At 40.8% G+C, this 18,511-nt stretch overlaps 1 protein-coding gene and 1 pseudogene across 1 annotated transcript in view; both read left to right on the top strand.

Annotated features, from left to right (window-relative positions):
* Positions 1-18,511, top strand: part of LOC126470764 (glutaryl-CoA dehydrogenase, mitochondrial-like) — a 413,687-nt pseudogene that overhangs the window by 325,414 nt on the left and 69,762 nt on the right.
* Positions 1,971-18,511, top strand: part of LOC126470763 (glutaryl-CoA dehydrogenase, mitochondrial-like) — a 428,045-nt gene continuing 411,504 nt past the window's right edge. Inside the window, exons 1-2 of the mRNA XM_050098768.1 lie at positions 1,971-2,144; positions 2,206-2,269. Coding sequence (XP_049954725.1) covers positions 1,971-2,144; positions 2,206-2,269 — 238 coding nt within the window. The remainder of the gene's footprint in view (positions 2,145-2,205; positions 2,270-18,511) is intronic.

Raw genomic sequence — 18,511 nt, 5'->3', positions numbered from 1 at the left:
GCGTTGCAGTCGTGTACTGTGCGGCTGGTCCCTGTGGAGGTTCGAGTCCTCCCTCGGGCATGGGTGTGTATGTTTGTCCTTAGGAAAATTTAGGTTAAGTAGTGTGTAAGCTTAGGGACTGATGACCTTAGCAATTAAGTCCCATAAGATTTCACACACATTTTTTTTGTAACCTACTTCTTTTGTTTTCAGATTGCATTTCCTTAGGATTCTTGCAATGAATCTCAATCTGGCATCTCCTTTATCGACGATCAACTTTATATGACCATTCCATTTTAAATCACTCCTAATGCATACTCCCAGATAATTTATGGAATTAACTGCTTCCAGTTGCTGACCTGCTATATTGTACCTAAATGATAAGGGATCTTTCTTTCTATATATTCGCAGCACATTACACTTGTCTACATTGAAATTCAATTGCCATTCCTTGCACCATGCGTCAATTCGCTGCAGATCCTCCTACATTTCAGTACAATTTTTCATTGTTACAACCTCTCGATATACCACAGCATCATCTGCAAAAAGCCTCAGTGAACTTCCGATGTCATCCACAAGGTCATTTATGGACCTACGCAGCACCGTTTGGCAATGAAGTCAACCTTTGTTCCTCTACGCAATAGTACAAGATTTGAGCGCCATGTTTTCGTTGTGTGGCGTGGGCCAGTGGTTAGAGCGCGGGAAAGCACTATGAAAGGACATGGGTTTGCGCATGGGTGGAGGCAAAAATTTTTTTTCCCCTTCACATATGCAACACTTTCTGAGACATTGTTATTCGTGTAAGTTAAGATTTTTCTGTAATATTCGTTATTACTTACATGTAAGAGCGCACTTCCTCAGTAATGATTTCGTGATTTCTGTGTGTTTAAAATACGAAATATGAAATTGTCGGAGATGAAATTTGTGTGAGTGAAACAACCGACAGTGACCTTTATATTTTTTCTTGTCAGAAATAATTCACCATTTTTTCCGAATATGTAGCGATTTCCGAGTATGCAGTTAGACAGGAATCTAAGAGCACAACTTAAATTACTGGGAATGTAACTAGCAGCAGTCATCTTCATAATCTTGCTTGTCACAAGTATTTATCTGCGATCGAATCCTCAGCCACAGTAGACAGAGATGAAAGATATCTGCCGTAATATTTTTAGACTGTTGCACCATATACGAAACATTTTCATTCATGAGATGCATGTTATAAACAGGAGACCTCGAAAATGCGTTTTTTCAATTTTGTTTCTAAGACCCAAATCGTTGACGTATCATATAGGGAAGTGGGCTACGTAATCATTTGGATCTCTAGGAGCGAGTTATAATCACATTCTGTTTATCTTCTTATTCTTTGAAACTCTCAGAATCAATTTTTCGGGTGTTTTTATAGATGTATTAGTACAATGTGGTACTACGCACTATTCCTAACTCATTTTCCGAAACGTAAAATCCAAAACACGATGTCAGTGTGAATGAGAATAAGATGACATAATGCGGAATTTACGACAATCTGCAGAATACAGTCAAATACGCTATCGTTATTATGCATGCACGGAAACATGCGGTCAGAGAAGCTGTAAAAATTCATATGCAATTCAGCTGAGAATCATGGAAATGGATATACTGCACCTAGTACTGTTAAGGAGGAGGCAAGGGCGATGAAGGCGGGCACGTCGGCTTGATGGAATGCGGCGCATGCGTTATGGCAAGGTAATCACAATTTTTGGTACTTGGAAGAATAGCGCGCCTGTGTCGTCTGCTAGCCGCTTTGTGTTTGTGGCGCTGTGCGCGCTGCAGTGCGCATGCGCGGATCTGCGGCCGCTTGCTTTTGATTGGCTTGCGCGACACGCACCGACAACAGCGCTTCGGTTCTCTAGACCTGAACGGTATCGCTACCGAAATGCATACTGAATAATGCAGGGACTCTAATTCGAGTACTAGACCGTTCGGTGCTCTTGAGTACCGAAACGATCGGCACAATGGGGGAAAGATACAGAACAGGCACCCTGGAGTGTCGCTCCGCCGGGGAAGCGCCGCCATCACAATTGGCCGTGGCCTCGCCTTCGCAATCAGGACAGAGTCCTGATGTAGGATCGCTGGGCGCCGTCCTAGCAGCCAAAGCCAGCTGCACCGTCTGGAGCTCACGAGGAGAGGTGTGCCTGCTTCATGTAGAATTGAAGATGAAATAAAGTTATATTGTTTAATTGTGCACAGCGTTTCCACTGGTGCACTACCACCTACACCATCACCAAACAAATACGCTCCAGCCCCTACAGAGGTGCTACTAGAGAGTGGTCCATACAGTTGTGTGGTTGTGCTGAAATGTTAACCAATTCGGTAGCAAAGTATATTGTACACATCATTCCAATGTGGTGTTTGTTGCATGCTATGTTTGTGGTGTTGCAGTTTTCACGAGCAGCTGTGTATACCTCTTTGGTTCAAAGTACGATTGTGAGTATGTAGACACAGTGAAAGCTCTAAGTATTCTGGTACTGTAGCCAAACATTTCATACGTCAACCTCCTGTCCCTCATCCACTTTTAGTACTGCCCATCTCCCCCCTCCCCTCCCCCAAAAAAGAAAATAACATTGCGAATTGGAATATTATGTCAGTTAGATGGATAATACAACAATTACACTCTAAGACAAAAAACGACACACCATGAAAGAATTATTCTAATGGCATGGAAATTGGTAGATGTGATGTACATATACAGATGAAAAAATGATTGCAGTTTCAGAAAAATTGAATAAGCAAGTCAACAACGCGATGGTCTACGTGTGGAACTTATGCAAGCATTTATTTGGCCTGGCACTGATTGACAGAATTGTTGGATGTCTTTCTGAGAGATAACGTGCCAAATTCTGTCCGACTGGAGTGTTGGATCTTCGAAATCCGAGCTGGTTGTATGTCCTTAGCCATAATGCTCCAAACTTGCTCAATTGGAGAGAGATCCGGCGACCTTGCTGCCAATCCATGGTTGGCGCGGACGAAGAAAAGCAGGAGAAACTTTCGCTATGTGCTGGCGCGAATTAGCTTGCTGAAAGGTAAGCACAGGGTAGCTTGTCAAACGGGTCACTACATGAAATTACGACATACAAGTAATATCAGATAAAATAAAATGTTTATGAACCCGAAAAAAGTCAAACCATAAGTTTAAGTAAACGCAGTCAACAATATAACATAGGAATCGACATAATTTCTCAAGGAACTTCTCAACAGAATAAAAGGAGTGACCAATGAGGAAACTCTTCAGTTTCGATTTGAAAGCACGTGGAGTACTGCTGAAGATTTTTGAACTCCTGTGGTAACTTATCGAAATTGGATGCAGCAGTATACTGCACACCTTTTTGCAGAAGACTTAAGGAAGTGCGATCCAAATGCAGATTGGATTTCTGTCTAGTATTAACTGAGTGAAAGCTGCTAACTCTTGGGAATAAGCTGATATTGTTAATAAGAAACGACAGTAAAGAATATATATATTGAGAGGCCAATGCCAGAATACCCAGACGAGTGAGCAGGGGTCGACAAGAGGTTCGCGAACTTACACCACATATTGCCCGAACTGCCTGTTTCTGAACCAAAGATATCCTTTGAGAATGGGAAGGACTACCCGAGATATAATACCATACGACAAAAGCGAATGTAACTATGTAAAGTAGACTAATTTTCGTGTCGAACTATCGCTTACTTCAGATACCGTTCGAATAGTTAAAAATAGCAGCATAAAGTCTTAGAACAAGATCCAGAATGTGGGCTTTCCACGACACTTTACTATCTATCTGAACACCTAGGAATTTGAACTGTTAACTTTCACTAAGCACTTGCCTATTCTGTGAAATTAAAAAGTCGGAGTTTGTTGATTTGTGTGTTAGAAGCTATAAAAAACTGACTCTTACTGTGATTTTGCGTTAGTTTACTTTCTACAAACCCTGAAGTTATGTCATGAATTGCACTACTTGAAACACAGCAAATGTTGCACACAACATCCTTTACTAGCAAGCTAGTGTTATCAGCAAACAGAAATATTTTAGAATTACTTGTAATATCATTTACATAAATAAGGAACAGGAGTGGCCCCAACACTGATCCCTGGGGCATCCCCCATTTGACTGTACCACACTCAGACCCCATATCACAACCATTCTCATCACTGAGAGTAATGACCTTTTGCTGTTTGTTGTTAAAGTAAGAGGTTAACCAATTGTGAGATACTCCTCGTATTCCATAATGGTCCAACTTCTGGAGCAATATTTTGTGATCAGCACACTCAAACGCCTTAGTTAAATCAAAAATATGCCTAGCGTTCGAAACCTTTTGTTTAATCCATCCAGTACCACACAGAGAAAAGAGATTGTAGTATTTTTCAGTTGTAAACGACTTCTAAAGCCGAACTGTACATTTGATAGTAAATTATATGATGTAAAATGATCAATTATTCTTACACAACACAGCCTTTTCAATAACTTTAGCAAACACTGATGGCATAGAAATAGGTCTAAAATTGTCAGCATTGTCCCTTTCTCCATTTTTATAAAGCGGCTTTACTACTGAGTACTTTAATCGTTCAGAAAACTGGTCATTCCTAAAGGAAAAATTAGAAACATGGCTAAATACAGGGCTAACATGTGCAGCACAGTACTTTAATATCCTGCCAGGCGCTCCATCATATCCATGAGAGTACTTAGTCTTCAGTGATTTAATTATTGACTCTGTCTCCCCCGTGTCAGTATCACCGAGGAGTATTTCAGACATCAATCTCGGAAAGGCATTTTCCAAGAGAGTTATATGATTCCCGGCAGAAACTAAGTTTTTATTTAATTCCCTCAGCACTGCTCCGAAAATAATTTTTAAGTACTGTACGTATATCTGACTTACCAGTAACACAAATGCCGGCGGCAGTGGCCGAGCGGTGCTAGGCGTTTCAGTCCGGAACCACGAGACTGCTACGGTCGCAGGTTCGAATCCTGCCTCAGGCATGGATGTGTGTGATGTCCTTAGGTTAGTTAGGTTTAAATAGTTGTAAGTTCTAGGGGACTGATGACCACAGATGTTGAGTCCCATAGTGCTCAGAGCCATTTGAACCATTTGAACTGATGACCTCAGATGTTAAGTCCCATAGTGCTCAGAGACATTTGAACCATTTTGAGTAACACAAATATTTTTATTACGAACTGACTTTATATTGTCGACCTTGTGCTGCTGACCAGAGACTTCCTTCACAACTGACCATATGGTTTTCATTTTATCCTGTGAATTAGCTATTCTATTTGCGCACCACATACTCATTGCCTTCCTAATAACATTTTAAGCACCTTACAAAACTGTTTTTAATGGGCTACTGTAGCTTGATTGTGACTGCTTCTAACATTTTGATATAATTCACACTTTGCTCTACATGATATCCTTATCCCACTAGACAGCCACCCACGCTGCCTTTTACTGCTAGCATCCCGTTTAGAACGTTCTGCTGGAAAGCAACTCTCAAAGAGCATGTGAAATGTGTTAAGGAAAACATGATATTTGTCATCTGTGATATTGGCACTATACACATCCTGCCGCTCTTGTTCCTTAATGAGGTTTAAAAACTTCTCTATTGCCGTTGGATTAGCTTTCCTAAATAGTCTGTAATTATATGTGTTTTAGCACAAAAGCCTTTTAGTGCTAAAATTTGTGCATCATGGTCTGAAAGGGTATTCACCTTTTTCCTAACAGAATGTCCATCTAGTAATGAAGAATGAATAAAAATATTGTTTATGGCTGTGCTACTGTTCCCTTACACCCTGATTGGAAAAAACACAGGGTGCATCAGATCATATGAGTTTAGGAGATCTACCAACATCCTTTTTCTTGCACAATCATATACGAAATTAACACTAACTAATTTTTGGTACGTCCTACAAAGTGAACCAAGAACCCTCTCTAGCTTGAGCAGAAATGATCTGAAGTCAGAGTTAGGGGACCTATGAACACCAACAATTAGAAGTAACTAAATTCAACTGCCCCTACATAACATTCAAATATCTGTTCAGTGCAGTGCTGCAATACGTCTACGGACTGAAATAGAATACTGTTTTTTATGTACATGACCACTCCCCCACTCCCGAAGGAAGTCCTTGAAAAACAGCCAGTTAATATATATCCTGATACAGGAAGCCTCTGAATTGTCAAATTATTTAAGTGGTGCTCCGATATACCAATAATGTCAGAGTCAACATCTATACGCAGTTCGCTAACTTTATCTCTAATACCTCTTATATTTTGATGGAATGTGCTGATTCCTTCTCTACTTAGATACCTGACCTCTTCTGAAGGTGATTCCTTTGTTAAAGGGTCTTACTTTAAGCAGGTATACCTACCAGCTGACTGTAACCTAAAAAAGGTGCAGCTCTAACACCAGCTACTACAGGGATTTTTCTATGAGTGATCCCACCCCCCTCCACTACACTGTCACCTATAAGCTTTGCCAGCCTCCCCTTCCCATACCTTTTGACGTGCATGCGATGCCTAGTGAAACCCGATCTATTGATAGATTCAACTGGCACCACTTCAATGTGATGAAGTAGAATCGCCTTCAATGGTTAGTGCCGAGTTGGTGGGATACCAACGTGACTGCGCTTAGGCGTGGTGGAAGAAACAGGGAGCAACATTCCGCTTTGCCAATAGTTACAAAGCGTTGCTGAGGACAACAGTGAATAAAACTTTACTGCCACTGGAGTATGAACACGGCCCAGTCTAGTGAGCAGTTATCGCCGCCAAGCGTTAATGTGCGTTTAGATGGGCTGTATTTGACGGCAATATTTGGCCGGAATAGCGTTGCCGTCAACTTTGCTGTTATGTGCTTGCAACAGACAGCAGTTACGCGCTATGGCTGCGCAGTATTGCTCATGTTGAATGCTGCTGCAGATAGTTGCCGCCGTATTGCCGTTGCGTTGCCGGTATTGTCCACCAAGGGCGGAGAATGTTTTGTATTACGGGACGATATCCATTTCTGTCCTTGTCTGTAAATGCTTCCCTCTCTCCCTCAAGTTCGTTTCCTACTTATCTCACCGCCAGCGCTATAGTTTTGTGCCTGAACGAAAACGATATCGCTTCGCTTTTTTTTTTCAAATGTTTTTGTTGTTACATATAGCCGCATATTCTGTAGTTGTTGAAGTCGTAAGAATTTTTGTGTTCAGTAATGGAGTGTAGAAGCATTTCACAAATACAACATAAATTCGTCCCATTACAACTAACGTAAGCGCTATACTTACACAGAACAGCGCATACAGTTCGCAATAACAATACTAATAGATTTTTACTGCATGTTGTGTTCATAGACAACAACAGATGAATGTTCCCTCATTTGTTAATGCATTTTGTAGGTCTTTCGTAATATCAAAGAGCTTGAAGTAGAAGAAATATATTTCGCAGTAGCGGAAATGAACAAGTGCTCTCCGGGCACTACACAGTGGGCTTGCATCATTATCGTTGTCATGAGGGTCGTTGTTGGTTTATTCACTGAGACATGGTTCGAAAACAAGATCTTTTACCTCAGATGGTATTCGTTTATCTTCTCCCGTAATTTTCTGAAAGCTTGAGATGAGTGGATCAGAAGACACCAGAAGCTGATGGCATACCTCATACATCGTTTTTTCATGGGCCCATTTGCGCGTAACACATTCTCGACAATACAGGATATACTTATGTCGAGCTCTCTCCGCATCTGCAGACAGCAGGCTAGATTATGGCATATCTGTGAATCAAAACTGGACAGATGTCAGCATCGCGAGTCATGAGTTTAATAAACGTAATGGTGCGTCTGGGGACATTAAAGCAGTACGGTTTAAATTTCTCAACATCAGTGGCACACCCGCTTGACATTGTCTGCAAGATTAATTTGCTTTTCACCGTAAGCTATTCATCAATCCCCAAAATCTGTACAATTAATGGCACATCGTCAAAATGCACTTAACAGTTTTACCATATATTTCACCAATGTGCCCAGTCATTGTTTGGGAACGTCAATGAGCCAACCGAAATTGTGTCTGAAACCGCTTTGAATTTTCCCTTCGAGAGCCGCAAGACGCTATTTCCGCTCTAGAGATCGAGCCTTCCATGTTTTCTCCGTTTCGTCGTAGCAGTTCTGCAATCTAAGTGTGTAAACCAATCCTTAAACTTTATCCAGACCTGGAGTGAAGACACTCCGAGAGTAAGTTTTGCGGAGTTGATCTAGTTATCCACAAGTGAATCAACTTTGTTTGGATGTCGCCTTACAAATATAACAACGATGGCCAACAGTAAAGTGTCCGTCACAGCAGTTTTCACTGTGCTATCGACCGCAGTCAAAACCAAGTGATATTTATCCACCATATTTCTGTCATTGACAAGAAACTGAATCTGGTTTTTCACATATTGTTTATCAATACGAATATTGTCAGCAGACTCTTGCTGGCCGTAGTGGCCCTGCGGTTCTGGGCGCTACAATCTGGAGCCGAGCGGCCGCTACGGTCGCAGGTTCGAATCCTGCCTCGGGCATGGATGTGTGTGATGTCCTTAGGTTAGTTAGGTTTAATTAGTTCTAAGTTCTAGGCGACTGATGACCTCAGACGTTAAGTCGCATAGTGCTCAGAGCCATTTGAACAGACTCTTTCAAAACTTGGAATCTTTGCGGTCTGCAAAAACGTGTCGATGATGGATTCGGATTTTTCCAAATGAGACTTTTATCTCCTTTGACAGACACAGCAGTTGGAACCCAGTGTGTTATTCTCGACGGCGAGTGTTCATCAGAGACAAGGGTATCGTCAGGAGTGCCCCAGGGCAGTGTGATAGGACCGCTATTACTCTCTGTATACATAAATGATCAGCGGACAGGATGGGCAGCAATCTGCGGCTGTTTGCTGATGATGCTGTTGTGTACGGTAAGATGTCCAAGTTGAGCGACTGCAGGAGGATACAAAATTTCTGGTTCGCGTGACGAATGGAAGCTAGCTCTAAATGTAGAAAAATGTTAAGTTAATGCGGATGAGTAGGAAAATCAAACCCGGAATATTCGGATACAGCATTAGTAGTGTCCTGCTTGACACAGTCACGTCGTTTTAACGTTACAAAGCAATACAAAATGGAACGAGCATGCGAGGATTGTGGTAGGAAAGGCGAATAGTCGACTTCCATTTAATGGGAGAATTCTAGGAAAGTACGGGTCATTTGTAAAGGAGACCGCATATATGACGCTAGTGCGACCTATCCTGGAGTACTGCTCGAGTGTTTGGGATCTGCATCAGGTCGTATTTAAGGAAGACATAGAAGCAATTCAAAGGCTGCTAGGTTTGTTACTGGTAGGTTCGAACAACACGCAAGTGCTACGCAGATACTTCGGGAATTCAAATGGGAATCCATGGAGGCAAGGTGATGTTCTTTTCGAGGAGCACTATTGAGAAAATTTTATAGAACCTGCATTTAAAGCTGACTGCAGAACGATGCTGTTGCCTCCAACATACATCGCACGTAAGGATCACGAAGAAAAGATACGAGAAATTAGGGCTCATATGGAGATACATAGACAGTCGTTTTTCCCTTATTTTTGTTGCCAGTGGAACAGGAAGGAAAACGACTAGTAGTGTCAGGAATACCCTCCGTCATGCGCCGTAAGGTGGACTGCTGATATTGTCGTAGATTTAGATATAGATGTAGTTCCAAAGGTGCGAACAAAGTGAAGAACACAGTTGCATCACTACTGTTCTCGTTGCGTTTTTTTTTTTTTTTTTTTTTTTGTCACGCCAATCAGTCTCACTCTCAAATATGCCTGTGGTCTCAGTTATACTCGTTTTTGGTGGATAACAACGTTTGTTATCTGACAATATTTTGGTATACGATGGATACATGGACGAACGATGGTTTTTATTCGTCACATCTCGTACCATGAGATATGTTGCCTTAGTAATATTATCCGAGACAATGACGTTCAGAGCTAAGTTGCCAGATATCTCGTTCAGCATCGGTATTGTGCTTCGCGCCTTCTGGTATTTGATGTCTCGCTCCGGTGAAATTGTTGTAGCCACTTTCAATAAACTGGACGCTGCATGGGCACTGTCCGAACGAAGACTCATTTATCTAGCGTATACCAACTCGGCTCTGCTGGTCGATGATCTGAGTTCCTGCATCCTGTGACGCTTCCTTTTTTCTGTAAAGTCATCAGGTAAGGAACGAATCCGACCAGACGTATTTCTTTCAGTCTTCTGTTTGAGCTGCTGTTCTGTGGCTACGCCACTCTACAATGCAAAATTAGTATTATCACACTACTATAAAGCAAAAAGCGTCGAAATGAACGATAGCATGAATGCTGACGGTACCCACAACAAATGTAATTGATCCGTCCAATCACTGTTTATTGGGAATGTCAAAATAGGTAGCGTTTCCGTTGAGCCTGATAACACCTCGTCCACAGTTTCGACAAAATTAATCGCAATTGCTTTTTATTTTCAGCAGTCAGCTGAAACGGAGTGCCGACAACTTGAGACAATTCTGACTGTACAGCCGCAAGGTGACTGTCAGTGTCTGGCGCTGTACATCTTGCCACAAAGTCAAATATTTGCATATGTGTGCAGGCTTTAGAACGGGAAGTAGATGCTGAAAAAGAAATCATTCAAAATGTTCATTGCAGAATTATCCACAGCACACAATTTATTGATTACTTTTCAGGTCAGTAGTTAAAAAATTACTTAATTGATTGTTAATTGAAATATTAATTAATGTGCATAATTGCACAATAATTGTCTTCCGTGTGGCTCCGCCGCACGGTACAAAAATTACCGTACACCAAACACGAGAAAATAAGCGCTCGCAAACACATTTGAACTCGTTAATTATACTATTTAAGTAGTAGGAGAGCTATTTACAAAAGTGGATCCACACAGAGGAAATTTGTAGCCGACGATTTCGGATAAAATGGATACCATTAAACTTTTAAGTCGGTATACGTCATTATACCGGTTAAAACATAATAAACACACTTTCTGGAGAGCTACCCATCATATTTTATCCTGATAACTGGACTGGGTCGCTGTCATACAGGGTGAAAAGTATTTAAACCGACAAACTCTGAGAGGTCTAGGGGACCTCAATACAAATATTTTTCCCTAATGCCATTTTTTCCTATGAGGATTATTTAAACCGGTGGAGGCCGTGTCACGCTCTTTAGTTGTTAGAGGCCCTATTACGATCTTCAGTTGTTAGAGGGCGTATTACGCTCTTCAGTTGCAGGCAACTGCTGTCCACCAGTGTAGTAGTGCATTGTCTCTGTTTACTAATGGAGCGATACACCTGGAGTGAGTACACTGATATGGTTGGTGCGTACTACGTAGCGCACCACAACGGACGAGCTGCACAGCGGGTTTATCAACAACAATATCCTAATCGCCGTATCCCGACCTTTGCTGCTGTGTACCAACGTCTGCGTGAGACAGGGTCATTTAGCAGGTTACCTGGACAGGGACGCCGTCGCACGGTTAGAACGCTGCAATTTGAGGAAGCTGTCATGCAGCATGTGGAGCGGGATCCTTCAATCAGCACTCGTGCAATTGCACGTAACATGGGGACGAATCAGACGAATGTAAGAACAGTCCTTCTAGAACAATTGTTACGTCCACTTCACTTACAGCGTGTCCACAATCTGGAACCAGTTGATTATCCACCCAGAGAACAGTTTTCGCAGTGGACCTGGAACAGTGTGAAACACATCCTACATTTCCATCCTCTGTGTTGTTTACCGATGAAGCAACGTTCGGGCACGATAGAGCCTTCAACATGCACAATTCGCATGTTTGGAGTGAGGATAACCCATATGCCACAGTTATTAGCGCTCATCAAGTGCGTTTCTTCGTTAATGTGTGGGTCTGTGTTGTTTGGGACTGTTTAATTGGGCCGTATCTGCTACCTAAGCCATTAAATGGCAGGCACTATTACAATTTTCTCGGCAGAGCATTTCCAGAATTGCTGGAAGACGTCCGGCTCCCTACAAGACAACGCATGTGGTTCCAACATGATGGGGCACCAGCACATTTCAGTCGTCATGTGTGTAGATTCCTGGACCGACGGTCTGTTGGGATTCATTCAGAGTATGTGTCCATAGAAATCAATCATCCTTTTCCTCATGGTTTTTGAGAGTCTATCCGACTTTGCATACAGGGCTTTGTTTCTATAGAAAACTTGTTTGTTATTTCAGAATTTGGGACCCATGGTCTTTCTCAAAATTTTCCTCTCCTTGATTTCCAATTTCTCCATTTGCCCTTTCCTCCCTATGACTAGTGTCTCTGCTGCATAGAGTGCTTCCAGCTTAATTACTGTGCTATAATGCCTTATTTTGATTTTCCAAGAGAGGGCTTTCTTATTGTATGTGTTTTTGGTTTTCGAGAAAGCTAGTTCCATTTTATTCCTTCTTGCTTCTATTGCTTTCCTTTCAAGGTTGTTCCATTTAGTCCATTCCCCTAGGTACTTGAAACTCCTAATCAACTCTATTTTTTGAGCCCCTACTTTAATTCTCTTAGGAGTAACCATTATATTCGTCATAATCTTCATTTTTTCGTGAGAAATCTTAAGTCCTATCTTCCCTGCCTGCTCTTGTAACTTGGCGATTTGTTCTTTAGCTTCCTCCCATGTTTCCGCAAGCAGCGCCATGTCGTCAACAAATGCCAAACACTTAATCGTGCTTCCTTTGTTTTTTGTTCCAAGTCTTATTCCCCTCTCATTCTTGCATTCCATTGCCTCACAACCTTTTCGAGTGCACAGTTAAACAACACTGGTGAGAGACCATCCCCTTGTCGGACCCCTGTTCTCATCTCAAAAGGTTCTGACAGTTCACAGGCAACTGCACAGAGAACTAAAATGTAATGAAGATATTGCTTTCATTAAATATGTTAGACTCTATAAAACTATATTTAAAAGAGTTGTCAAGGCAGGAAAACAACTGGCAAATAACAGGCTAAGTTTAAATCATAAAAATAAGACAAAGGCTGTGTGGTCTGTCACTAAATCTGTGTTAGGTGTTAAAGCCTGTATCCAAGAAATTTCAAAAGTTGACATTGAAGGAAATACTATTGTAAATCCAGCTCATATGCCAGAGTACTTTAATGATTTTTTTTATAAATGTAGCAAAGTCTAATGTAGATGTAAGAGATTATCACAACAAAGTAAATCCCTTTGGCCTAGGCAAAAACTCTGAAAACTTTATGAAATTCTCAAAAGTTTCTGTGGAGGATGTAGAAAATGCTATTCTAACATTAAGAAACAAAAAATCTGCAGGTTGGGATGGAATACCCACCAAAGTTATTAAAGTGGTACACAATAGAATTGCAAAGTCACTAGCTCAGACAACAAATCAGTGTTTTGAAGAGGGCTGTCTCCCAGAGGTACACGCCCGGGTTCCCGGGTTCGATTCCCGGCGGGGTCAGGGATTTTCTCTGCCTCGTGATGGCTGGGTGTTGTGCGCTGTCCTTAGGTTAGTTAGGTTTAAGTAGTTCTAAGTTCTAGGGGACTGATGACCATCGCTGTTAAGTCCCATAGTGCTCAGAGCCATTTGAACCCAGAGGTACTGAAATATGCTGAAGTCAAACCACTCTTCAAGAAGGGATCAAGAGAGATCATGGGAAATTATCGTCCTATCTCCATTCTCCCAGTCGTATCTAAAATATTTAAAAAACTTGCTGTTGCACAAATCCAAAACTTCATTGCAAAATATTCTGTTATTCTAAACAATAAATTTGGTTTTCAGCAGGGTAAAAACACCATCAATGCAGTAAACAGTTTCATTGAGAAAATAAGCACATCGTTAGACAAGAGAAATAAGGTGGCAGGAATTTTCTGTGACCTCACAAAGGCATTTGATTCCGTAAACCATGCATTGCTTGTTTACAAACTTGAAAAGTATGGCATTAGCGGCGGTGCCCTACAATGGCTTAACTCCTACTTATCCAACAGAAATCAAAGAGTTAGCATTTCTTCAAATGGCACATATTATTTTTCTGACTGGAAAAAAATATCTCAGGGTGTTCCACAAGGATCCATATTAGGCCCAGTCCTATTTCTCTTTTACGTTAATGACTTACCATTAAATATCAGTTCCCCATCAGTTCTGTTCGCAGATGATACTTCTGTCTTAGTTAAAGATCAGGACTCGGAAAAAATTCCCAAATCTGTGATCAGTACCCTCAGTACCTTAGAAACTTGGTTTCAGCTAAATGGGTTGAATCTAAACATATCTAAGACTCACACGATAAAGTTCAGAACCAAACAGTCAAAATGTGAGCAGATTAAGGTTGTACACAACAACCAAGGTATGCAAGAAGTTGACTCAGTCAAATTCTTAGGTTTAAATGTAGATAAAAATTTGAGCTGGCAGGCACATATTGAATACCTGGCAAATAAACTGAGCAGCTTTGCATTTGCAATGCAACTGACATGGACACACGAAAAGTAGCATATACAAGCTACTTCAAAAACGATTAATAGGTATGGTAATGTTTTTTGGGGTAACTCAACAAACATAGTGTGGATACTAAAAATACAGAAAAAAAATCATACGAAATATGTGCACTGCAAATCACAAAGAATCATGTTGACCATTATTTAGAAAACTTAAAATATTAACTCTGCCATCCTTATACATATATGAGATTATTATATTTTTGTACACCAGACATGAATTATTTGAGGGAAACCATTTTGTCCATTCACATGATACCAGAAACAAAGAAAATTTTATGCTCCCCATCCACCGCTTCAGACTGTATGCCCAGGGACCTCAATACATGGGAATGAAAATTTCTAATAAATTAAAAGGGAACAAGTTGATGCAGGTGAATTTAGGTTCACTTAAAAGAAAACTATATGAGGTACTGACACTGAAGTGTTGTTACTCAGTGGATGAATTCATGCAGGACAAATGGGAAATTTGAGCTGGGTACAATGTGTTATCCTTATAGTGCTGTTATTTATTATAGTGCTATTACTTATTAATGTAAAAATCATTGTAATTGTTTTATAAATTTTTGACATGTCTCCTGTACGCAAACCAAATGGATTGCAAATGTACGTCATGAGATGATTAAAACACAATTCACAAAAATTCACAATTCGCCCATGAATCTGACTTTAGAGGATGTATTCGTTAGTGTCTCCTTGATGATATTTAGAGTTTTGTCATCCAAGCTAAACTCCTCCAAAATATTGAACGACGACTTTCTGTCTATGGAATCACAAGCTTTTTGGAAGACTACAAAAGTCAATATATATGGTTTTGCCCTCCGCTTCTGATATGCTAAAATGTTTCTGAGGTTTAAGATCTGTTCAGGACAAGATTTTCCTTTCCTAAACCCTGCTTGATACTCCCCAATCTGGCAATCCAGCTAGGATTCTACTCTTTTAAGTAGAGCTCTGGACAATATCTTGTAGGTCACATCCACCAGGAAAATCCCTCTGTAGTTATTGGGGTCAGATATAGGACCTTTTTTGTGAAGAGGGTGTATCAGGGCCATTTTCCATTCCTCTGGAATGATTCCTTTCTTCCATATCTCTTCAAAAAGTTTCTGGAGTAAGACAATTTCATTTTTGCTTGCATACTTCCATAATTGGGCTGTTATCTGATTTTCACCTGATGCCTTGAAATTTTCCATATGATTTAGTATTGCTTGGATCTCACTTACAGGTGGGGGTTTAGAGCCTGGGTTGGGGGATGATTTCGGTCCACCATTGAACGCCATCTTTTGGTGTAGTTCCTCACAGTTTAGAAGTTCCTTGAAGTATTTTGCTAGTATCTTACAGTTGCCCCTATTACTATCCTATGTTCCCTTTTCTGTCCTGAGGTGGGGGGGGGGTCATATCTGTTTAGCTTCTCCCTGAAGATCCAATAATAGTTTCTCATGTTGTTCTTAGCAAATTCGTCATTTATCTTCCTGAGCAGTTGGCCTTCTTGCTCCTTCTCAACTTTCTTGACCTCCTTGGACACCATCTTTCTAGTTTCCACAAAGTGCTGCCAGGCACTCTTATCCTTTTTGGTTTGCCAGATGTGCCACGTCTTCTTCCTCAGATCAAGTAGTCTATCACACTCATCATTCCACCACCTGTGCTTCTTCATCCTGGTAACAGGACCAAGCTGCTCTGCCTTGGTTATAAGACTCTTCTCCATCTGTTTCCAGTCCTGGTCTTCTAGGTCACTGGTTAACTTGCCCCATTCCTCCTTCTTCACCTTTATTTTCTCTGGATCATATCTCCTCCATGCAAGGTTTTTGCTATGAAAGTTATTCTTGGGGATGATCTTCAGTTTCACTTTAGATAGATAGTGGTCAGAATCGAGGTTGGCCCCTTTGAGACCGATAACATTTTGGATTTCCTTACGAAATTTCTGCTTTATTGCAACATGATCTAACTGGAATTCTCCCAGGAGATGGTTAGGTGAAACCCATGTCTTCTGCTTTCTTGGTAATTTCTTAAAGCTAGTTGATTTCAGGACCAAATTGTGCACCTGGCATAATTCGATGAGCCTGATACCATTTTGATTCATCCTGTTATGTGCCAGGTATCTCCCCACTATATTCCTCAACCTTTTCTCTCTCCACATTTGGGCATTAAAATCCCCTAGAAAGATGATGATATGTTTTTTTGGGGATCCTTTTGGATCATGTCATCTAGTTTGTACCAAAATAGTTCCACCTTCTTCTTATTCTTTTTGTTGTCAATGTTTATAGGGGCGTGAACATTTACAATGGTATATACTTTGTAGGTTGACTTAAACGTGAGTGTGGATAGCCTTTCAGAGGCAGACTCAAAGCTTATAATGGAGCCTATACTTTCTTGTTAATTACGAAACCTGTCCCAAGGTGGGAAACATTTTTCATAACTCTTGTCCCTGTCTTCTCCTTAAGTATCCTGAATCCTCCTGATTCAAAGCTGTCCTCGTCCAAGAACCTGGTCCATTGCCCAGCCATAATGAATATTCTACGTTCATTTAATGTGTACATTAGAGTCTTAAGTTTCCCCCACATTCAAAAGTGAATTTGCATTAAAAGTTGCTAAGTAGTTTGCTTTCCCGTATTTTATTTTGTTTGAGGTTCCAAGACGTTCCGATTCATCTTTGTGTGACATTGCAGAATCATCAGAATCAAAATGTCTGCTTGCGCACTAATGTGCGGTGGATTGACCATCTGGGCTAATTAGTTTCACATCACACTTTCTCATGATTGATAATTCTTTGAGTCCTGATGGTGACTTCTAGAGCCACCATTTCTTACAACCAAGGTTGTTAACCGTGGAGGATTATTCACAGCTGCCCCTTACATGGAGACAGACGCTGACCAAAAGGTGCCCAATTTGAGAACAGATGCTTTTGCATTTTGATTTGATTTTTAATTCACGGTTAACTCCACTAGGCTCATCTGCTCTCTCCGCCATTGGGAATCGGATTCCTCTTCCACCTTCGAGAGCGTTGACCAGGTTTCACCGAGGAACCTTAGGCAGGGGCACTTACAGGGTTCTACCATCTGGAGCCAGATGGACACAGGTTTTTTTTAACGAGGTGTTACTCCTCCCCCTCCTCCTTCCTCATCACTTGCAACATGAGGCCCCCGGGCTTGGGACTGCCAGTGGCATATGGCTTTCATCTTATTGGTGGAATTTTTTATGTATTTGTCATTTGCCATTATTTTTGCTTGTTTGACAACCATTTTGAAGATATTTTTATAGGTTTTGCAGTAAGTATCAAATTCTGGTGACGTGAGTTGTTGGGACACCCTGTGTAGTAATATCTTTTGAGGATACCAGAATTCCAGAAGTGATCCATTTATTTTTTGTTTTCTTTGTGTATATTTTGCTCTGTGTTGGACGGAAGCACAATTAAAAATAGTAGGAAAAATTTCTGATTAAGTTTTATATTAATTTTTCCATCCGTGTGTTTGCAGTTGTAAATCTTTTTCCAGTTTTCTTTGCTGAAGTAATGGAGAAAGTGATTTATATTTTCATTACTGTAGTTTCTACTGGTGGTTCTTGGGCAGTGTTTAAATTGCAGCTCAGTTTCCATTCTCAGAAAGAGTTTTTGAGCTGTGTGTGTTAATATATTGGTGAGATTTGACTTCCTAGGAAATCCATTAGCTTTAAATTGGTTCTACTGATTGATTAAGTGACTGATTATTTTTAATTTGGTCTCATTCATGTGGAAATGTTAACTCAGTATATACACGTTAATGAATAAAATGACTACTCAGTTTGTAACGGTTCTACCTACTTTATTTCTTTGTTTGTTGTCCTTGGTGTCGACATACTGTGTTGCTACACTGGCTGAAAAATGACGTTTGTAATTTGGACACTGACTATGGTAAATAATGTATCCGACAGATGCATAGTTACTTTTCACAGTCTTTTACTTTTGCCGTTCACAACCCACAACCCCCTCCCCCCCCCCCTCCCACTAAAACACAGTGATATGGCCAGTGCACTATTGTTTAACCTTCGATAAGCCTCATTATTAGGTTGCAGGCAAACATTCACATACTGC

Source organism: Schistocerca serialis, chromosome 3 (genome assembly GCF_023864345.2).
Source record: "Schistocerca serialis cubense isolate TAMUIC-IGC-003099 chromosome 3, iqSchSeri2.2, whole genome shotgun sequence".
Lineage (NCBI taxonomy): Eukaryota > Metazoa > Arthropoda > Insecta > Orthoptera > Acrididae > Schistocerca > Schistocerca serialis.
The sequence above is the reverse complement of the archived record's forward strand: the minus strand, read 5'-3'. Positions and strand labels throughout refer to the sequence as shown.